The sequence below is a fragment of the Lynx rufus genome, unplaced genomic scaffold (assembly GCF_022079265.1).
Source record: "Lynx rufus isolate CCGP_SWC_20201006 ecotype Redwood Valley unplaced genomic scaffold, mLynRuf1.p SCAF_2, whole genome shotgun sequence".
Lineage (NCBI taxonomy): Eukaryota > Metazoa > Chordata > Mammalia > Carnivora > Felidae > Lynx > Lynx rufus.
In genome coordinates this window covers 9,756,795-9,776,431 of record NW_025814834.1, presented here as the reverse complement: position 1 = coordinate 9,776,431, position 19,637 = coordinate 9,756,795, and the positions used below count along the sequence as shown (strand labels likewise).

The window sequence follows — 19,637 nt, the reverse complement described above, 5'->3', positions numbered from 1 at the left end:
CATACCAGCAAGGCAGACGCAGGTGAAATTGCTCCCGTCTTGTTTTTCATTTGCATCTATGCAGCTGGCGTTGTTCTGGCAAGGCTCCCTCTGGCAAGCATCAAATTCTTCACAGAAAGTGCCCACATACTGATCATCACAGCTACAGGAGAAAGTTGCCTGAAACACAAACATATCATATATGTTACCTGAGTCCTCTAAAATGTATGCTTTGGCTCTAAAATGTAACTCGAAGTTCAAAGGCACGGCTTCTTTTTATAATTACACCAATACTGAATGTTTTCATCACATCACTTATATTTTGATCTGATTACAATCATAGCTTTGAGAGATACTGTATGTATGTCCTTACATTTTAATTTCAAACATTTACTTTTCTCATTCTTTTTTATTGATATTTATCCCAACCATTTTCAATCTTACTAAAAATAGGAGTGGAAAAGATAACTGTATTTTAAGCAAAAATGAAGTTTTGCTGACCTGACATGGAAATGACAGTTTTGCTAGAGCAGATACATTGTGCTATAGCCATTAAATCAGATGTCATGCCAACCAGCTAAAATCCTTCAGCACAGTCAGCACTTGCAACAAAAAAAAACAAAAACAAAAACATCATCAAATGTCCTACTCTGACCACCTTCCAGAGCACTGAAAGAATTTACTGAATCACCCTGTAAATTAGCCTCAATGTACAGCTATGCAGATGATCTGAGAGCAAGGGAAAAGAAAAGGAGTATAATCCAAGTAAACTTTTTGTTTGGTTTATATCACTGCTATCTTGGTAACAAGACCATTAACTCAGAGCACTACATTTGGTTGGGAGCTTCATTTCTGAGAGAGTTGTAAAATCCAAGTAAAACCGAGCCCTCCTGCTCTCTTCTTAAGGCCTTAGTGCCTGAAGGTGGCAACCATCTAAAAGAAACACTAATCTGGCCCCAAGTCCCGTGTGAAGCAACGTATGTTGTTACTGCAGATCTTCATGAAGAGGGGAATGGAGGAAACAAAGGAACAATGTATGAGCAAAGCTTACTACTTACAAAAACTCAAAACAAAACAGAAAAAAGCACCTTCCCAGCATTCCCCAAGCCCCTACGTGAGGCAGGTGTTCAAATCTCTACCCATCCAAAGCCCCACCCACAGACCCTCCCAAGCCCGCCCTTCTTCTCACCTCCTCCTCCCCAGTCCCAGCCCTCTGCCTCCAATCTCAGAGAGAGACTCTTCCCTCTTCTCCAGGTGTTACTAACTCAGAATCCCCACCCGGGTCCCTGACCCCCAAGCACACCACGGTGCCTTCCTTCCTCCTGAAGGAGGAAACGTCTCCATTCCTCTCTTTAATATATATGTATATATTCGCCTCTCAATCAAGTTTAATAGTTCTTGCCCATTTCTTGATACATGTACTACTGCATATTTAGATTTCTTTGTAGCTACCGTTAATGAGCTACAAAACATTCTCCTCATCCTTTTCTGATAATACCCATCATACTTCTTAGCGGTTTTTACTGACATGTAAAATGCTACAGTTATATTACTGGCCATCATGCTGAGCTCTCACTACAGATCAGAGCTTTTACTTGATCCTCTTGGGTTTTTTTTAGATAAAACAACCCTGCCCCAAAGTGCATATCAGTTGCAAATAATGATAATGCCCCCTTCCCTTCTCTAGTCCTCACGGTTGCATTGGTGGCTCTTCTAGAATAAGCGTGATTTCGAAGGGAGGTCTGCAGAATTTACCACTAAGTAGAAAACTGGAACAATGACTTAATTGTATCAAATGCCATTTTAGCTTCTTAAAAAACAATAATCTCTTTCTTTCAGTCTTTGACCTAGCAATCTGTGAATATTCAAATGCCCTACTCCTCACCCCACCTTGCATTCCTAGAAGGAACACCCCAGAGGCATTATGCAAACTTGTGTTATGGATGCATTCTATTTGGAGCTATACTTTGAGCGCTTTCCATTTAACCTGCCCCATCCCAACAGGCTCTTTTTCTAAGAAAGGCTGTCCTGTGCACAGTGAGATCATAGTTTATACCATAATAAGATGCTCCTCACCAAAAGTGACCAAACCAGGAGTGGATGGACCCCTGACCTCAGCAACCAAGCAAGAGGCCAGACGGTCAAACATGACATTTAGCTGGACCAAACTGCCAGGTTTTATGTAGGTGTGTTTCTTTTGTTAATTGAATGCGTTTTCGTTAAGGGGATATGAGAAATCCTTGTAATCTGCATAATCAACTCTTTTTAACTTTCAGAATGCATTCTTCAATTATATGTTAGAAACCAGAACAAGTAGAATAAAAGCAATGGCTTTTCTTCTTAAGTTAGAGTTAAATTTTCTGCCTTCTGTTTCCATCCTCTCTCACACCTCTTTGGGGCAAATGGAAAATTCCCTCTGCCTGTAGCAACAGTTGACTTCTTGTCTGGTTTCTCATGATACTGTGAGTTTTCTTCCCTTTGTGTGTGTTTGCACAGACTCTATAGTTGGAAGCTGGGAGAAGTTGCATCAAGGACTGTGAGAAAGGCAGCCTTGTAAATAGGAAACTCTTTTTCTAGAACTATCTGCTAAGGAAAATCTTGTCCTTGTCCAAATGTGCAACACAACGCACCTTGGATATCTTCAGAGATGTGTCTTGAGCTCTTTGTGCATCTGTGGATTTACGACTGCCTTTGAAATGTAAACACTGTGCGTGTCCAGCTCATACAATTCCGAAATGGGTTTCAGCATCATAATAAATTATTATGTGTCATTATTTCTGGCAGCTGTCTTCTAAAATTTACTTGGTTTGTATCCAGAAGTTCCACGTTACAGATCAATTTCCTTGGCTATTTGGGGGATGTAGTTTGCATATAACTCTTCTGTTGTGTCCCATGGAAAATATGTTGCTGGTGGAAATAAACTATTAAAAGCCCCAAATCAAATATCTTCAAGTTATCTTTGATTGACTCTAAAGCTAAAACAGAAGCCGCACATTTTGTTTTGCTTTGTTTTCAGCAGAAAGCTGGAAAGAAACTTCAAGAAACTGTTGAAACAATGGTTTTTGACCAAGAAAAACCACAGAATTGATTCTTAAACTTTGGCTGATGGATCAGGAAGAAGATTAAGAAATGTTTACATACCCATGACCACAAGATGTTAGTGAGGTTTTTATGTATTCTGTATCATACGTCCATAACATTAGATTTCTTCCTAAGTCTATCTTCTAAGAACAACCAGCTTTCCTATATCGAGAGGTCTGTTGTACTAATTGCAAGACTTGATTTGTAAGAAGCATGAATGTGTATTAGGAAACTACGTTGTTGGCATATTTGCTGTGGAAACCAGTGATCAGTGAAAGCTGTAAACTGTTACACCAACCTTGAGAAGTTTCACCCACTATAATATCACTAATTAGGTCCAATTCATTTAACCAGCACAAAAGACAAAACGGACTTACTTAAAACTAGTCGGCTAGCGAAATTACAGAAAGATATTTCCTTGCAAAGTTATTGTGTAGTTCTACGTAAAAGGACTTTTCAAGTAAAATGAAAAGAGATTAATTTCAAAGCCCAGTGCAGTCTCAATTTTCCTCAACAGTTTGAAGTCAAATATTCCATTTGTGCATTAATGAAACTTTCTAAGTGGGAGGAAGCTCACTTTGAAAAGGTCCAGGTTTAAAAAGCTTCTGTCACACCTGCATTCATCTATTCAGCCACACGGGCACTGTCCTTGGTCCTGGAAGCATAAACATGCAGAGGACTATCTCTTAGAAATTATCATCTAGTGTACTGTGGCTGACAATAAATAAAACAAACAGGTAAACAATGTAGTGAATGAGGTGATAAATGCCACGGGAAAAATAAAGTAGGGAAGGGGAAGAGAAGGTCCCTATAAGAAACATCCCTCTTAAACCTCCTATTATTGTATTCTCCGAAAGGACTCTGGTGAGAACATTTTGTGCCATACATCACTTGGTGCCTCCTTTATAAAGTCCTGCCCAGGAAAATTCGCTCATTTAAGTGCCAGTAAAAGTTATGCTAGTGGTGGGAGAGCTGATGTTTTGTCCTCGTGAACAACACGGACCATGTGACTGCCCAGGTTTCCTCCTTTTTGATTTGGCTGTAGTATGCTCTGTCTACGGCAAGTTCACCTTGAACACCCACCTAGGGTTCTGTGACCTGTATGGCTACTACCTCTTCCTGACTTGGATATTGCATTCTAACTTAGATCTTCACTGACTCTGACTTATTTTTTTTGTATTTTTTAATATTCCAACTTTATGAAACATGGAGTCAAATGTCTGATAAGCCCATATTCCCCACCAAGGCACAGAACGCCCTTGGCAATCTAGCCCCATCTCCTTTTTCTGTCTCATTCCCTGCAATTTTCACTTCTCAGTAAAGCCTAATTGTCATGAACAAATGATCCCACAGAGACACGTTTTCCGAAGAGCTTTCTCTCTCTCTGTCAGGAATCGGAATTCATCGTTCTACTTTACCCTCCCTTAAACAAAGTACACAGAAAACACACTTATCTCTTTTTGGTGCCCCAGTGATATCAGCATGAACATAAAAGTCCCAGCTGACTAGACAGTGAATCTCATTGTTTATAGAGCTTGCTTACGTTGAATTTCCTCATTAATCTTCACCACATCTGTCAGGTGGCTATTATCAAACCTATTTTAGGAACTTAACAGACTCAACAGAGAGGACAGATACATTCTGGAAGGTGTCCCAGCCAGCAAGTATAAGGTCAAGGCTTAAACCTGCATCATCGATTCCAAGCCTTTTCCACTCATAGCTGGATATTGTCCTATCATCACCAAGATGGTCTGTGTATCCCAAGTGCATGTGGGGCGCCCTTCACCCTGACTCTAAAAATAACCCCAACAACTGTGGTATTTTGGTTCTTGCTCCAGACTGTCTGGTTTGTCTACCTCCTCTCTTGCCGTCTGGCTGCCTTCCTTATCAGCATGATCGTCCTTTTGATTCGCTGATTCTAATTTCTCTTAGTCTTAAGAATAATGTCAAATTTATTCAAATGAGGTTTCAAAATAGAGTAAAAATATCCATCCTGAGGGCTGAAAGTATCTCTTGTACATAAAGTGCCTCATCACTCATGGACACACTTGAAAACTTTGATTAGAAAATTCTTCACCAGAACTGGAGGTCCTTGACATCTAGAACTTTAGTTACTCATACATAATAGATGCCTGAGTGTTCACTGAATTGAGCTGACTTCCTAACAGGCTGTCTGAGGGTAGCCTTGAAGGACATTTCTGTGCAAGTAAGGGGTCTTCTACTTCCTTGTCTATCTCTGAGGGTCTTGCGTTCTGCTAAGATGGCATCACAGCCATAATCCACACATTCTTACTCCAGGGGATACTGGGACAGAAGTTGGGGGATAAGTCCCAAGCCAAAAGGTGACTAATGGGCCCCTAAACCCCTGAAAATGGAAAGGAGATTATTTGAGCCACTCCTGGCCAAAGACTCCCTGGACTAATTTCCACTTCCATCAGGGACCAGTCTGGTTGCAAACAACATCTGGGCTATTCGCAGTGAAATGTATGAACATCTGCAAGGTCAAAACTCTAGCTAATGAACCGCTAGTTGTTGGAAAAAGGAGACACAGACATGGTGGTTTGCCAAATTACTCTCACTTTTATAAATGTTCAAAAATCTCCACAGTAAGAAATTTTGTTGGGGGGCACCTGGGTGGCTCGGTCAGTTAAGCGTCCGACTTCGGCTCAGGTCATAATCTCACAGTCTGTGAGTTTGAGCCCCACGTCGGGCTCTGTGCTGACAGCTCAGAGCCTGGAGCCTGCTTCGGATTCTGTGTCTCCCTCTCTCTCTGCCCCTCCCCTGTTCATGCTCTGTCTCTGTCTCAAAAATAAATAAAAACATTAAAAAAATTTTTTTTAATAAAAAAAAAAGAAATTTTGTTGTTTTGGGGGCACCTGGGTGACTTGGTTGGTTAAGCATCCAACTTCAGCTCAGGGCATGATCTCATGGTTTGTGAGTTTGAGCCCCACATTAGGCTCTGCGCTGTGCTAATAGCACAGAGCCTGCTTCAGATTCTCTCTTTCTCTCTCTGCCCCTCCCCTGCTCACACTCGCTCTCAAAAATAAATAAACAAACATTTAGGAAGAAAAAAAAGAACTTCTGTTGTTTTTATGTAAGCATCTGGCTGAGTCTCAAGGAAGGAAAGACACAACTTTGGCAAATGAGAATCACACTCCGTATCACGTGTCCGGATCCTCCCTGTGCAATCTGCTAGTGCCTTTACGGTAGGGATGTTGTGGAGAACACTGTGTGCACATCACTGAGTCCTCCACGTGTGAGGTCCACTCCAGAAACTGATTTCCTATCCAGAACACCAGGAGAAGCACCCCTTGCCCTAGACTTACATGCATGCTTTCTTCTGTGGACAACATGAATCATGTCACAGATTCCCTCTAAACAGCAGAGTCTTCTGGAAGAGTAGCTCAGCCAATCCTGCGCGGGGGAAGGCGGGCCTGCCTCTCAGCTTCCCCAGCACACAGAGGTCAGGAGCAGGGCACACCCAGCCCAGGGCTCCAACAGGAGAGCAATTCCTGCTTAGAGAAGACCTCTCTAAACCAGTTCTCTAGACGCTGGCAGGGTCAGGAAGTAGAGTCTGTTTCCTAGCAAGAGAAATCTCTGGAATCTTTCTGCTCCTAGTTAATGAGGGAGCCCAAGTGCAACTGTCCATGAAAATGATTCCCTGAGTAGGGGATCTCTGTAGACCCTCTTGCAGAGAGCTTACACTGCCGTGAGTGCACTTTAGGAAAAGGAGGCAGGGAGTCCCCACTGCCTAGTGTAATAACCCAGGAGGGCTCAGATTCCAGCCTGAGCTGTCCCATCACCCCCAAAATGCACTGACTCTGAATCTGTGGACATGGAAGCCACAGAAGCCTCATCCTGGCGGTCCTCAGCCAAGGACCTATTATTCCAGCTCCTAGGAATCTGACTGGATGGTCGTTTGGGTCTGAAAACACATAGCTGACAAACACTAAAACTTAGATTAAAAGGATTAACCATAGCACACATTTTTGTTTGGTTAAGCATAGGTGAGCTATAACTGAAGGCTCAGAACACTAGTCTAGCATGCTCTTTTAGACAAGTAGAATTAGCCTTTTACTAAACCCAGATTTGGTATTTCAAGAGGCAGAAATGATTATCTGGATGTAAAATTTAAGAGACTACCTGAGAATGCTTATTATGATATAAAAATCCCTACACATGCCTTTTTTTGAGCCCAGGCCACACACAGACCCCTGGAACCGAGCCATAGAGACAAAGTGTTGCCTCCTGCTGGGAACACAGTAAGCTATCTCAAAGGGAAACTCACTATGAATTACATTTTTAAAATTTTTGTCTATTGGCTGGGTCTTACTGCTCATTCATTACACATATAATTTAAACAATATGCTTGAGTTTGCTTATGGCTCACAATCTTATTTGTCATTATCCTCAGACATACTATTGCTCTTCTATTTGGGTTCATTCATCTCAAACACAGCAGCTTATTTAAATACAAAAAGTAAGCTTGGAAAACATGCAGATCGGGGCACCTGTGTGGCTCAGCTAGTTAAGCGTCCAACTCAATTCAGGCTCTGGTCATGATCTCACAGTCATGAGATGAAGCCCCAAGTTGGGCCCTGCACTGGGCATGAAGCCTGCTTGGGATCCTCTCTCTGCCCCTCCCCTGCTCACTCTCTCTCTCTCTCTCTCTCTCTCAGGAAGGTAAGAAGGAAGGAAGGAAGGAAGGAAGGAAGGAAGGAAGGAAGGAAGATGGGAGGGAGGGAGGGAGGGAGGAAGAATGGGAAGGAAGGAAGGAAGGAAGGAAGGAAGGAAGGAAGGAGGAAGGAAGGAAGAAAGAGAAAGAAAGAAAGAAAGAAAGAAAGAAAGAAAGAAAGAAAGAAAGAAAGAAAGAAAATATGAAGATCATATAAATATTAAATTCAAAACTTGACATTCATGAATTCCTAGAATTCATTTCTTTGGCTTAAATGTTAAATTCTGAAAAATAGGAACAATAATAAATGAGAGCCCTGCTCTTTCCTTCCAAAGGACACTGAAGTTTATTTTATTACTCAAGGGAGAAGAAAGTAAATGTCTTTCAGGAAATTTTGTAAAAGGCTTTCTCTCTAAAAGTGGATATATGGATTGGCAGAATGGAGACATTCAAAAGCAGTTTCTAACCATATCCTGGCAACTTCTGTGTTCTCAGCACTTTGAGCATGGCTGTAATTAAGCATAAGATTTCAATGGAATCAGCCTGGATCTTCAGCTCATCAGTATCTGTGCATTTATTTGATGAAAAGTTATAATCCATTAGCAAATGTAAAGTTTGACTTTAAAAAAAAAGTCACTGAAAATTCATCTTGTATTGAATTTTCCTGGGGGGGGAGGGGTAACAGGCTGATCCCACAAGTAAATGAGATACCATTCTAATTATCTTAAAATTTCATCTAGTCTTCTAGTTCTTTCTTTTGTTACATGAAAAGAAAATGGTAAAGAAAAAGCTTTAATAAAAAGGACATTTTGAGGTATAAATTATTGATGAGAAGAAGGACTCATTGAAAAATAAAGACCAATCCTGTAACATCTTCCTCAAGCTACCTCAGATGGAAAACCCACTTTGAGTTACATTTTTAAATGTAAAGCGAAGATGTTCAACCAGTGGTAACTTCTGCGGATAGGAAGCCGACGGAGACAGGGCAGGGTACCCAACAACCATCTACTGAAAAAAAGACCCCACTATATGCCAAGAACCATATGCTGAAGAGCCACTTAATCCTCCCAGCAGTCTTGTAAGATCAGAATAATTTTTCTATTTCACCAATAAGAAACAGTTCAGAAAATGTAAGTAGTTTGCTCAAGGTCACACAGCCCCTCAGAGGCCACGGGAGGCAGATTCAGTCTCACTGCAAAGACATTCTTACAATTTAAGATATTCATAAATGCAAGGAATCAAGTTACAAAGTATGAGGGGTGAGGATCAAACACCATTCTGAAAAGGGGGATGACAGAAGCATCTATGCACCAGGTGGGAATTTGAAGGGGACGACCTCCAAGGCCTCTTGAAATCTTAGATCTGATGCACCTCGGCTGCAGTCCCATGAGGCCACAAATCCTCACTGCCACTATCTTCCTGCAGGTGATTTCATGCCACCCTGGGGTGCTGTCAACCACCTCATGGGTTTCTTTCCTACTCTCATGGCATGAATGTGCCAGGGCTGCCGTAACAAAGGGCCACAGACTGGGTGGCTTAGACAACAGAAATCTACGATCTCCCGGTTCTAAAAACTGAGAAGTCTAAGACTTGCAAATAAAATAACTGTATCAGTAAAACAGGATGAATAAGTAGTTGACTTGTCCCTGTTCCTGTCTGAGGTAATGAAAATCAAATAAAATCACAAGTGAGATTTGATATAAGCAGAGATTAGAAATCAGGCTTAGGCAAGCAAAACCTCTTTGACCTCAGCCACAGCAACTTCTTACTCAACATGTCACCAGAGGCAAGGGAAAGAAAAGCAAAAATGAACTACTGGGACCTCATCAAGATAAAAAGCTTCTGCACGGCAAAGGAAATAATCAGCAAAACTAAAAGGCAACCAATGGAATGGGAGAAGATATTTGCGAATGACGTATCAGATAAAGGGTTAGTATCCAAAATCTATAAAGAACTTATCAAACTCAACACTCAAAAACAAATAATCCATTGAGGAAATGGGCAAAAGACATGAATAGACACTTTTCCAAAGAAGACATCCGGATGGTCAATAGACACATGAAAAGATGCTCAACATCACTCCTCATCAGGAAAATACAAATCAAAACCACAATGAGGTACCATCTCACACCTGTCAGAATGGCTAAAATTAACAACTCAGGCAACAACAGATGTTGGTGAGGATGCAGAGAAAGAGGATCTCTTTTGTACTGCTGGTGGGAATGCAAACTGGTGCAGCCATTCTGGAAAACAGAATGAAAGTTCCTCAAGAAACTAAAAATAGAACTACCCTACGACCTGGCAATTGCAATACTAGGTATTTATCCAAAGGATACAGGTGTGCTGTTTTGAAGGGACACATGCACCCCCATGTTTAGAGCAGCACTATCAACAATAGCCAAAGGATGGAAAGAACCCAAATGTCCATCGATTAATGAATGGATAAAGAAGATGTATGTGGAATGAAATCTTGCCATTTGCAACAATGTGGATGGAACTAGAGTGTATTATGCTAAGCAAAATTAGTCAGAGAAAGACAAATGTCATATGGCTTCACCCATATGTGGAATTTAAAATACAAAACAGATGAACATAAGGGAAGGGAACCAAAAATAATATAAAAACAGGGAGGGGGACAAACTATAAGAGATTCTTAAATACAGAGAACTGAAGGTTGATGGAGGGGTTCTGGGTGGAGGATGGGCTAAATGGGCAAGGGACATTAATTAAGGAGGACACTTGCTGGGATGAGCACAGGGTGTTATATGTAGGGGACAAATCACTGGAGTCTACTCCTGAAATCATTATTGCTCTATATGGTAACTAACCTGGATGTAATTTTTTTTTAATTTCAGAAAGAAAAAAAAAAACGTTTTCAAAAATAAAAATTACTCAAAGCAGAAACTACAAGATGTTCAAAGGGAGAGAGGGAGGAAGAAATCAGGCTTCGGTAAGATCATCAAAACACCCAGTCTCTTTTTTCCCATTAAGATCACACCGACCATTCACAAGTCTTGGGAAGGTCAAGTGCTCAAATGGATGTGGTGACCACACAGGGGCTGCCTGTATCTGGCCCAGGTAAAAGGTGCAACACCTGCTCCCGTACAGAGAAAACCCAGGTTCCCTGTCCTGACTGTTTCAAACACTCCAACTGCTCTGGGTCTATCCTTAGGTCGGTCCTGAGTGGCAGCTTTTGTCCTTTTGGGGATGAGCCATGGAGGGCTCAAGACCCTTGTCACCATCTGACACTCAAAGTCCAGAGATGGGGAGATAGTCCCTGTGTGACATTCACCTTAATGACAGGGCTCCTGTCGGATACTCTCTGATGTGTGGTTCTTAACCTTCTTTCTTCTCTCTTTATCCTTCTGTTTCCCTGTTTCTCTTCCTTCCTGTTGGGCCCTTCACATATGTGGTGGATTACATTCATGGGCCATGGCTAACAAATACATGTGTGCCCCAGTTCTAATCTTTAGCAGTACACGGGTCTTCCCCTGTACATGGACCACTAGCCTAGCTTTATTTTCTTAGGGGACCTGTAATTCTTCTTTGCCTCCATCCTCACATCTGTGTTCCTCCTCCTCTATAAGGTTGTTTAGTTTATGTATTCTTGTGGATAGGCTCAAACCCAATCCAAGAGAGATGTTGAACAAATAAGCAAAACACAGCAGAGCTGATGTAAAGCATCAGTTCAGCCTTCCTTGTGCAAGGTGAAGGCGATTGTTCAGCCCCTTCTCTCCTATTGAAATAAGAATGTACATGTAGTCAGAGTGGTTAAAATGAACAAATCAGGAGACTATAGATGCTGGAGAGGATGTGGAGAAATGGGAACCCTCTTGCACTGTTGGTGGGAATGCAAACTGGTGCAGCCACTCTGGAAAACAGTGTGGAGGTTCCTCAAAAAATTAAAAATAGATCTACTCTATGACCCAGCAATAGCACTGCTAGGAATTTACCCAAGGGATACAGGAGTGCTGATGTACAGGAGCACTTGTACCCCAATGTTTATAAGCAGCACTTTCAACAATAGCCAAATTATGGAAAGAGCCTAAATGTCCATCAACTGATGAATGAATAAAGAAGTTGTGGTTTATATACACAATGGAATACTACGTGGCACTGAGAAAGAATGAAATATGGCCTTTTGTATCAATGTGGATGGAACTGGAGAGTGTTATGCTAAGTGAAATAAGTCATACAGAGAAAGACAGATACCATATGTTTTCACTCTTATGCGGATCCTGAGAAACTTAACAGAAGACCATGGGGGAGGGGAAGGGAAAAAAATGTTAGAGAGGGAGGGAGGCAAACCATAAGAGACTCTTAAAAACTCAGAATAAACTGAGGGTTGATGGGGGTGGGAGGGAGGGGAAAGTGGGTGATGGGCTTGAGGAGGGTACCTGTTGGGAGGTACACTGGGTATTGTATGAAAACCAATTTGACAACAAATTTCATAAGAAAGAAAGAAAGAAAGAAAGAAAGAAAGAAAGAAAGAAAGAAAGAAAGAAAGAAAGAAAGAGAAAGGGAGGGAGGGAGGGAGAAAGGAAAGAACATGTAAATCTTGAATATTAAGTATCATACCCTAAATTCCAAAAGTTCTGTCCCCGATACCATGGAATTTGACTAAAAACATTTCCTCAGTATTCGGAAAGGAAAAAAAAAAAACCCGACAACTATCTTTTCATTTTATTGTGAAAGATTTTACGTAGAGTCCCTGATTTAACAAATGCATTTCTCACTTTATTGAATTTAAAGGCACACAAATTGAAGTGAAACCAGCAAAGATGGGAAGGTCCTATCATTCATTTTAATTAAATCTTATCTCATTAAACATTTGTTGCTTTCATCATTTTAATACTGAGAAAAAAGGCAGGTTATATCTAATAAATGTGTTTCTCCAAGATAATTAGAAAAGAATCATTCTAATAATTTCCAGAAGAAACTCATCAAAATATCTAACTCAGGGTGGCAAAAGAATTAGTTAAGTTCACAAGCAGGATGAATCTTGCTTGCTTTCAACTTATTTTTATTAATCTGTAATATTAACATGAAATGATCTCTTCCATGTAATAATTTAATCCTCCAATTCTGAGTAAGAAAGAAAAGTCTGCATACAAATTTTGGGTATAGGAACATTAACACTGCTCATATCTTCCTTTCAAACTTACTTGGTTAATGTATCATATTTTAACCATTTTGATGCTGGCATGATTCATGTAGGATTCTTAGAACAGGATATTGGTTTGAGGTTCTTTCTTCAGAGAAAAAGAAAATGCACAGTTAATTCCCTAAAGCCTCCATCCCCCCATTATCAGATGGGGATGATGAAATGTCATGTCCCGGGGATGTAGAGGTGGAAGTCCCTGGGCTAAACACAGATCCATGTAAGTGCTGGAAAAAAAAAAAACAAAAACATTAAGTTCATTTCCTCTTTCATGTGAATAGGGCTCTGACACAGGCCGATACGCCTTGTCCTCTGGCTACCACAGAGGACAGTCCTCAGTATGGGAATCAATCTCAACTAATGTTTTCTAATTATAATTTTTAGATGCTTATGTTGGAAAGAAAAAAAAAAGTCCTATCAGCTGGCCCAAATTCCTGTCTTCTCTGAGGGATGCATAAATGAGCTTTTGCTATGGTATAAGGCTCCAAGTCATTTATGACATCGGATCAATTTATTTAACATAACATCTGTCTCAGATGACTGGCTCAGATACCACCAGCCTTCCCTGTGTCTAAGAGCTGGGAAGAAATGAAAATCAAACACAGGGCTCAGATCTGCTGACAAATCTCACCTCCCCAAACCTAGCTCCCTGTTCTCATATCCAACACCTAGAATTATCTACTATTCTCACACCTACTAAAACCAACCCCTTACTAAACTAAGTTACTCAGTTTTAATGATAGATAAAACCTTAGCTTGATACGATTTTAGGCACATTTGCATTTAAATAGGAAATCATGCCTTTATTACACAGGAATCAAGCTCAAATAACAGGATTCCAGGCATCCCTCCAGAATGGTGTGTCAAGGGAATTGGAGAGGAAAAGACCTCCCTAGATATCCTTGGATCTTACACCAGCACAGCACCCCCAGACCACGGCCTTCTGTCCAACAGCATGGGCAACGAGATGAAACCAGTGTCAAGTTACTTTTATTTTTTAAAAACATTTTTTAAAAAATAAAGAACCTTCAGTTCAAAAGTAAAGACCTCCAAAAGAAAAAATTAAAAATAAATCTATTTCTTCCGACTACTGCTGGCTGATAACCATGGTTTTGCTTATTTTTTAGAAGACCCTTTTGGCAAGGTTCTCCTTGGGGAGCAATTACATATTCATGAGCATTTCTGGCGAAAATTGGTATTTATCAACAGCTTTAGTTTTTTTTTTTTTTTTTAACTGGGTGTTGTATGGAAACCAATTTGTCAATAAATTTCATATATATATATAAAAAAATGGAATATAATAGACATTTTATAAGAATTCAGACTGTATTTTAAATTTTATTCTAAGGATAGATATGAAGAACTATTAAATTAGTATTTTTAGATAACAAAAACATGTATTTGCTTAATCTCCAGAATATTCACATACATGAATACAAATTTATAAAGATCACATTCAGTATATTGTTTTAAAAATAAAAGTTTATTAAAAGTGTTCAAAATAAAAAAAAAACAAAAAAAAACAGCTTTAGTTTTTAACTGCAAAATTAAAAATACATTTAGCTACAGTGAAGAGTCACTAAATTCTACCCCTGAAACCAATGTTACACTATATGTTACCTAGCTAGAATTTAAATACAAATTTGAAGGAAAAATTTAAGTAATAAGCAGCACTTCAAAACAATGGGAAAAAAGTAACAGACAAACTGCCAATTGCCCATTTCTGTGGCCAACTGCACCAACATTTATTTGTTCATAGCACCGGTTTTCAAAACAAAACAAAACAAAAACGATAATGTATAAAGCATATGCTAGGGACTTTGGATTCAGAAATTCTAGCATCAACTTTGTCCCAACAATTATCCTTTAAAATTGGATCTCTGAGAAGGAAATTAAACATGAGCCTAGCCCCAAATGACTTCCACTAAAGTGAACTAAAACCTGTTGTGCAGGCCAGAAGTGTTCCTGGGTAGTTCAAAACAGGCTGAGTGGAAGCAGAAACTTCCAAGGATAATAGGGTTGGAGCGCCAAGGGCAGCAAGGGCCACAGGAAAATGGCTGCCGATGGGAGGCAACGAAGGGCATTTTCATTGGTTTGCATATTGTATGTGCCACCTTTTATTTGTAAAGAACTTTACAAAATGCTTCCACATAAAAGATCTCATTTCACCTTCCATTAGGACATCTTCCAGCTCCTATATGGATGTGTGCTAATGCCAGGTCTTGTTCGTGTCTCAGCCCTGTGACATGGGCCTTGTCATCATCCCCATCATTGGGATAAGGCCCATCTCCTTAATGGCCTCCCGGCTCCATTTGAAAACCCCTGGACACAAGTGACCATTTAATTTCAGCTTCACAGGTGCTTCACAGGTGCTAGTTGCACATCATTGTGACTAGAAGGCTCTGGGGGGATTAAGTGACTCAATACCAGTGAGTAGCAGGGTCGGACCCTGACCCCCCCTGATCTGCCTCCATGTCTACTGGCTGCCACAGAGCCACAAAGCCTCATACATCATCAGAATGGTCTCAAGTCCACACTGACATCGTCTGGACCCAATACAGGAACTGCTCTCTTTAAACACATGGGTATTTGCCGTAGCCTTGAGTCCTCTCTCCAGCTAGATGACAAAAATAATGCCTTCATATGCTCCTTACCGTTCTAAACAAAGCTAAATGTTAGTGCCTATGGAAGTACTATGAAATTCCTAAATTTCAGCTTTTCCTGAAATCATGTAAGTTAATTCCCGAGAGACTCTATATCCACATCCAATAATTTGGGTGAAGAAAATGTCCACATCACAGGGCTGTGGTGAGCAGAAGATCCTTTCTATCAGGACACAGCAATGCAACTCACGTCTCCATCCTGTGAATTTCAACCAAGCTGAATTTAATGGAGTCTATCTGATTAATTGCAAAATGAATTGTTCTTTCAGTAGAAAATGGAACGTATAATATTGTACTAATCTAAATATGGAAGCTCATACTTAACATTTGTACTTAGTTTAGCAACCTGAAAAAGCCCTGCAGGCAAAAGTCACATTTGGCAGCTGCTTTCGATGTTACCTATCACAACATGGTACCGTTTTTTTTTGTAATCCCCCAAATCTTCCGTGTGTAAAGAAACCCCCAAAATAGAGCAGCAAGCTTTGGTTGAAACATCAATGAAGATAATTCCAACTTGAAGAAAAGTGATCCCATTACACTGTGAGTTCCCACAGTCTATGACCTTGGCCTGTGGGGCAGCCTTGCCCTTCACTGAATCCAAGTTCAAACCAACCGAGGCATTTGCCACTCATCTTGTTGTAGGCTCTCTTTCCATTCCAGACCCTTACAAAACTTCCTCAGCAGGTGGCTTCCTTCCCCACTTCAACTGCTGTTATATTTCAGTCTCCACTGACCTTTAATGTCCCTTGTGTTAATTTGCTTGATTTGTAATGGCTCTGTTTGACTTTTTGTTACTGGCACTATTGGGTGGTGATTACCTTTTGTACTTTGCTCACCAGCTCTTCAGTATATACTAAATTAAATCGAGACCAGGTAGTTTTAAAGAAAATGGATACAGGTAAATAAAATGTGATGAAGAAAGCATGTGAAGAAATGAAAAAAGCAAGTAGGAAAGAAAGACCAAAATCATCTTAGTAAAGTTAGGAGGGGAGCAGCTATTAAACTACAATGTAGACATAAAATAAAGAGAGAAAAAGCGAAACTTTTTAAGTTTTTCCATAGATATACATCTAGACACACACGCATAATTATTTATGGAATGTATAAATGGCATTGTGTAAGCTGCCACCAGTATTTTCTGTCTTCATGTGCTTCCTCTTCCTGCCCTGTCCTGCCAGAATGTTGCGGACTGCAAAAACGAGATGTATAAACGACGGTTCTGATGTCCTACATAATTAATGATCTTTATATTCTGGAAAATGCTGGAACATTCCACATTTGCTATGACCTCTGCGGACTCCTGGAAGACTGTCACACCAGCACTCTCTGCGCCCTTCCCTCCACCCTCAAGCCCTAAATGAGATCCCCGTGCACATATCACATAGTCAGCTCTGTCTAAGGTTAAGACACGGCTTGAATTTTCAGGCCAGAATCGTGTGGAAACCACCTAAAGTCATATAGAGGAGGGTCCCTGCCTTCACAGCAATGGCCCCTGGGGGCCTGCGGTAGCCTCCCTCTGTGTATCGATCACTGAGCACCTGCTGGGTTCCAGGGAGAGCTTTCTCATTCCCTCTGAAGCCAGCGCCTCTGCCCCTTATTGACTTGGAAGTATCCTTTGTAACTGCAGAATTATTAAACTGGAAATTCTCCTCCAGTGTGAACTTGGGGAAGAACAATGCTTATGGCTCAATTAAATGCTGATCTTAGCTTCCAATGCCCATTACGTGAAAGGAAGTTGAGTACGGGATGAGTTCACTGCTGCTGATGAGTAACAGACATTCAGGTTTGGGCCAAGTTTCTTGGGGGTTATTCTTGGAGGACAAGGAAAAGACAGTCTGCAGGAAGAAACCCATAGGATGGCTCATGACAGTGTGACAGCTGGGGGGTGATGCCTGTCTTGCCCCTTTGTCACAGAGGTGAGAGGTTCCTGGCCAGCTTCCAGTCAAGGCAGTATTAGGGTACCATCTGCTCTAAACCTCTCTACCATATATTCCCTAGAAATAAACCAAGGTGGCAAAGGATAACCTGGTATTGAGCAGATATCCTGGGCCCAACCCTGCCTTGACCAGACTTACCATACAACCCAGCGATTCTACTCCTTAGCTATATACTCAAAAGAACTGAAAACAGGGACTCAAACACAATACTTGGGCACCCATGTTCATAGCTGCACTATCGCAATAGCCCCAAACTGAAAAACAATCCAAATTTCCATCAATGGTAAATGGGTAAACAACTCGTGGCATGGCCATACAATGGAATATTATTCAACAGTGTAAAGTAAGAACTCGTACAGGCTATGGCATGGATGACCTGGAAAACACACCCAGAGCAAGAAGGCCATGCTAAAAGGTCATACTGTATGATTCCACTTCTATGAAATCTCAAGAACAGGTAAACCCATAGAGAGAGAATCCAGGTTGGTTGTCAGCAAGGGCAGGGGGAACGAATGGGGAGTGACTGCCTAATGGGTACAGCATTTCCTTTTGGGGTGATGAAAATGCCCTGAAACTAGATAAGGGTGTGTCAACCGAGAAAAGAGGCAGAGCTAAAATAAAACAAAAACTTTTCTTCGGGGCCTCAGAATTGCAGTTCGGGGAGCCCAGATTCCGGCAGTAATCCAAACCGCACTCGCCACTAAGGGAACAAAAGTCAAGGGTTTTTAAAGAGAAAAGGGGGGACGCCTGGGTGGCTCAGTTGGTTAAGTGTCCGACTTCGGCTCAGGTCATGACCTTGCGGTCCGTGAGTTCGAGCCCCGTGTCGGGCTCTGTGCTGACAGCTCAGAGCCTGGAGCCTGTTTCAGATTCTGTGTCTCCCTCTCTCTCTGACCCTCCCCCATTCATGCTCTGTCTCTCTATGTCTCAAAAATAAACAAACATTAAAGACAAAAGGGAAAGCCTGTACATGTTGTTTACAAAGAACGTTGATGGATGTTGGCAGAAAACGAATCTTAACTGAATGTAAGTGGTTACTAAGGCCATCGCTAAGTGAAATCTTCTCCCGCAGCAGGCTTCAGGTGTTCAGGTCGAGTCCTTGGGACATTTGCAGTTTGGCCCGGGTCAAAAGCTCCCGGTTCCACCGGTGAGGACGTGCACGAGGCCCACCTCCTTCAGGGCCTCCTGACTCCATTTTAAAACCCCTGGACACAGGTGACCCTATTCTCCTTTCAGCTTTCACAAATGCTGGTCGCACATCACTGCGAATGTACGAAATGCCACTGAACTGTTCACCTTCCAATGGTTAATTCTCTACTAGAAGAATTTCGCCTCAATAAAAACATGACTTTAAGAGTTCTCTCACTGCTTGCACCTGACATCACTTGCCTCGGAGACGGGAGCTTTCCTCCCCTTGTCTAAAGCCCTCCTGCACCTCTCCTGATACTATCCCCTCCAGGAACTTCATCCATTAATTATACCCCACCAACCGCGCTGCCTCATCAGCCAGTCTCTTGCTCTGGCCTACATCAACGCGATGCGTCCTTAGGTCTAGAAGCAAAAATCCTCCTTTTGACTCAGTTTCCCGCTTGGAGTACCATCACGCTCTCTCCCTCTGGTCAGTGCCAAGCTTAAGCAAAAAGGCAAGGCACACTGCTTATCCAAGCTCTTCCGTGCTCCCTATAATCCGGCTTCCTCTCCATGCCAGCGCTGTCCTTACCCTCCTCACGGCAAGATCCAGGAGCAAATTCCTGGCTCTTCTCCCAATGAAATAGGCTGATTTTCTGAAAAGCAATCTGTTCCATTTCCTCATTATTGTTCACTACCTAAAGAGCTTGTAACAAGAAAGGTTGGTTTTAACCAGTTTAGGTTTCTGTAATTGTAAATGGCCCGCTTTTATTTTATCTTTTAAGCAGGATTTCAAGAAACGCTCTGTTTTTGATTTGGCTCTTTGCCAGAGGCTGGCAAGGATGGAACAATGGACAAAAAGTCAAGGACAAGGCTCTGCCTTGGGGACCCCAGCGGGAGGGGGGGTGGTGCTGCTGGTCTCAAGGTGGGTGTAGGTATGGGTGGGAACGGTCTGAGACCCTGAGGGTGAAGGTCAAGGGGCACACAAAAAATGAGGACTCGTCAAACTGGCCTTC

General features: G+C 41.5%; 1 protein-coding gene across 1 annotated transcript in view; it reads right to left on the bottom strand.

The window, feature by feature from the left end:
* DNER (delta/notch like EGF repeat containing) overlaps positions 1-19,637 on the bottom strand; it is a 317,674-nt gene that overhangs the window by 116,319 nt on the left and 181,718 nt on the right. Inside the window, exon 6 of the mRNA XM_047082312.1 lies at positions 6-159. Within this exon, the coding sequence (XP_046938268.1) occupies positions 6-159 (154 nt within the window). The remainder of the gene's footprint in view (positions 1-5; positions 160-19,637) is intronic.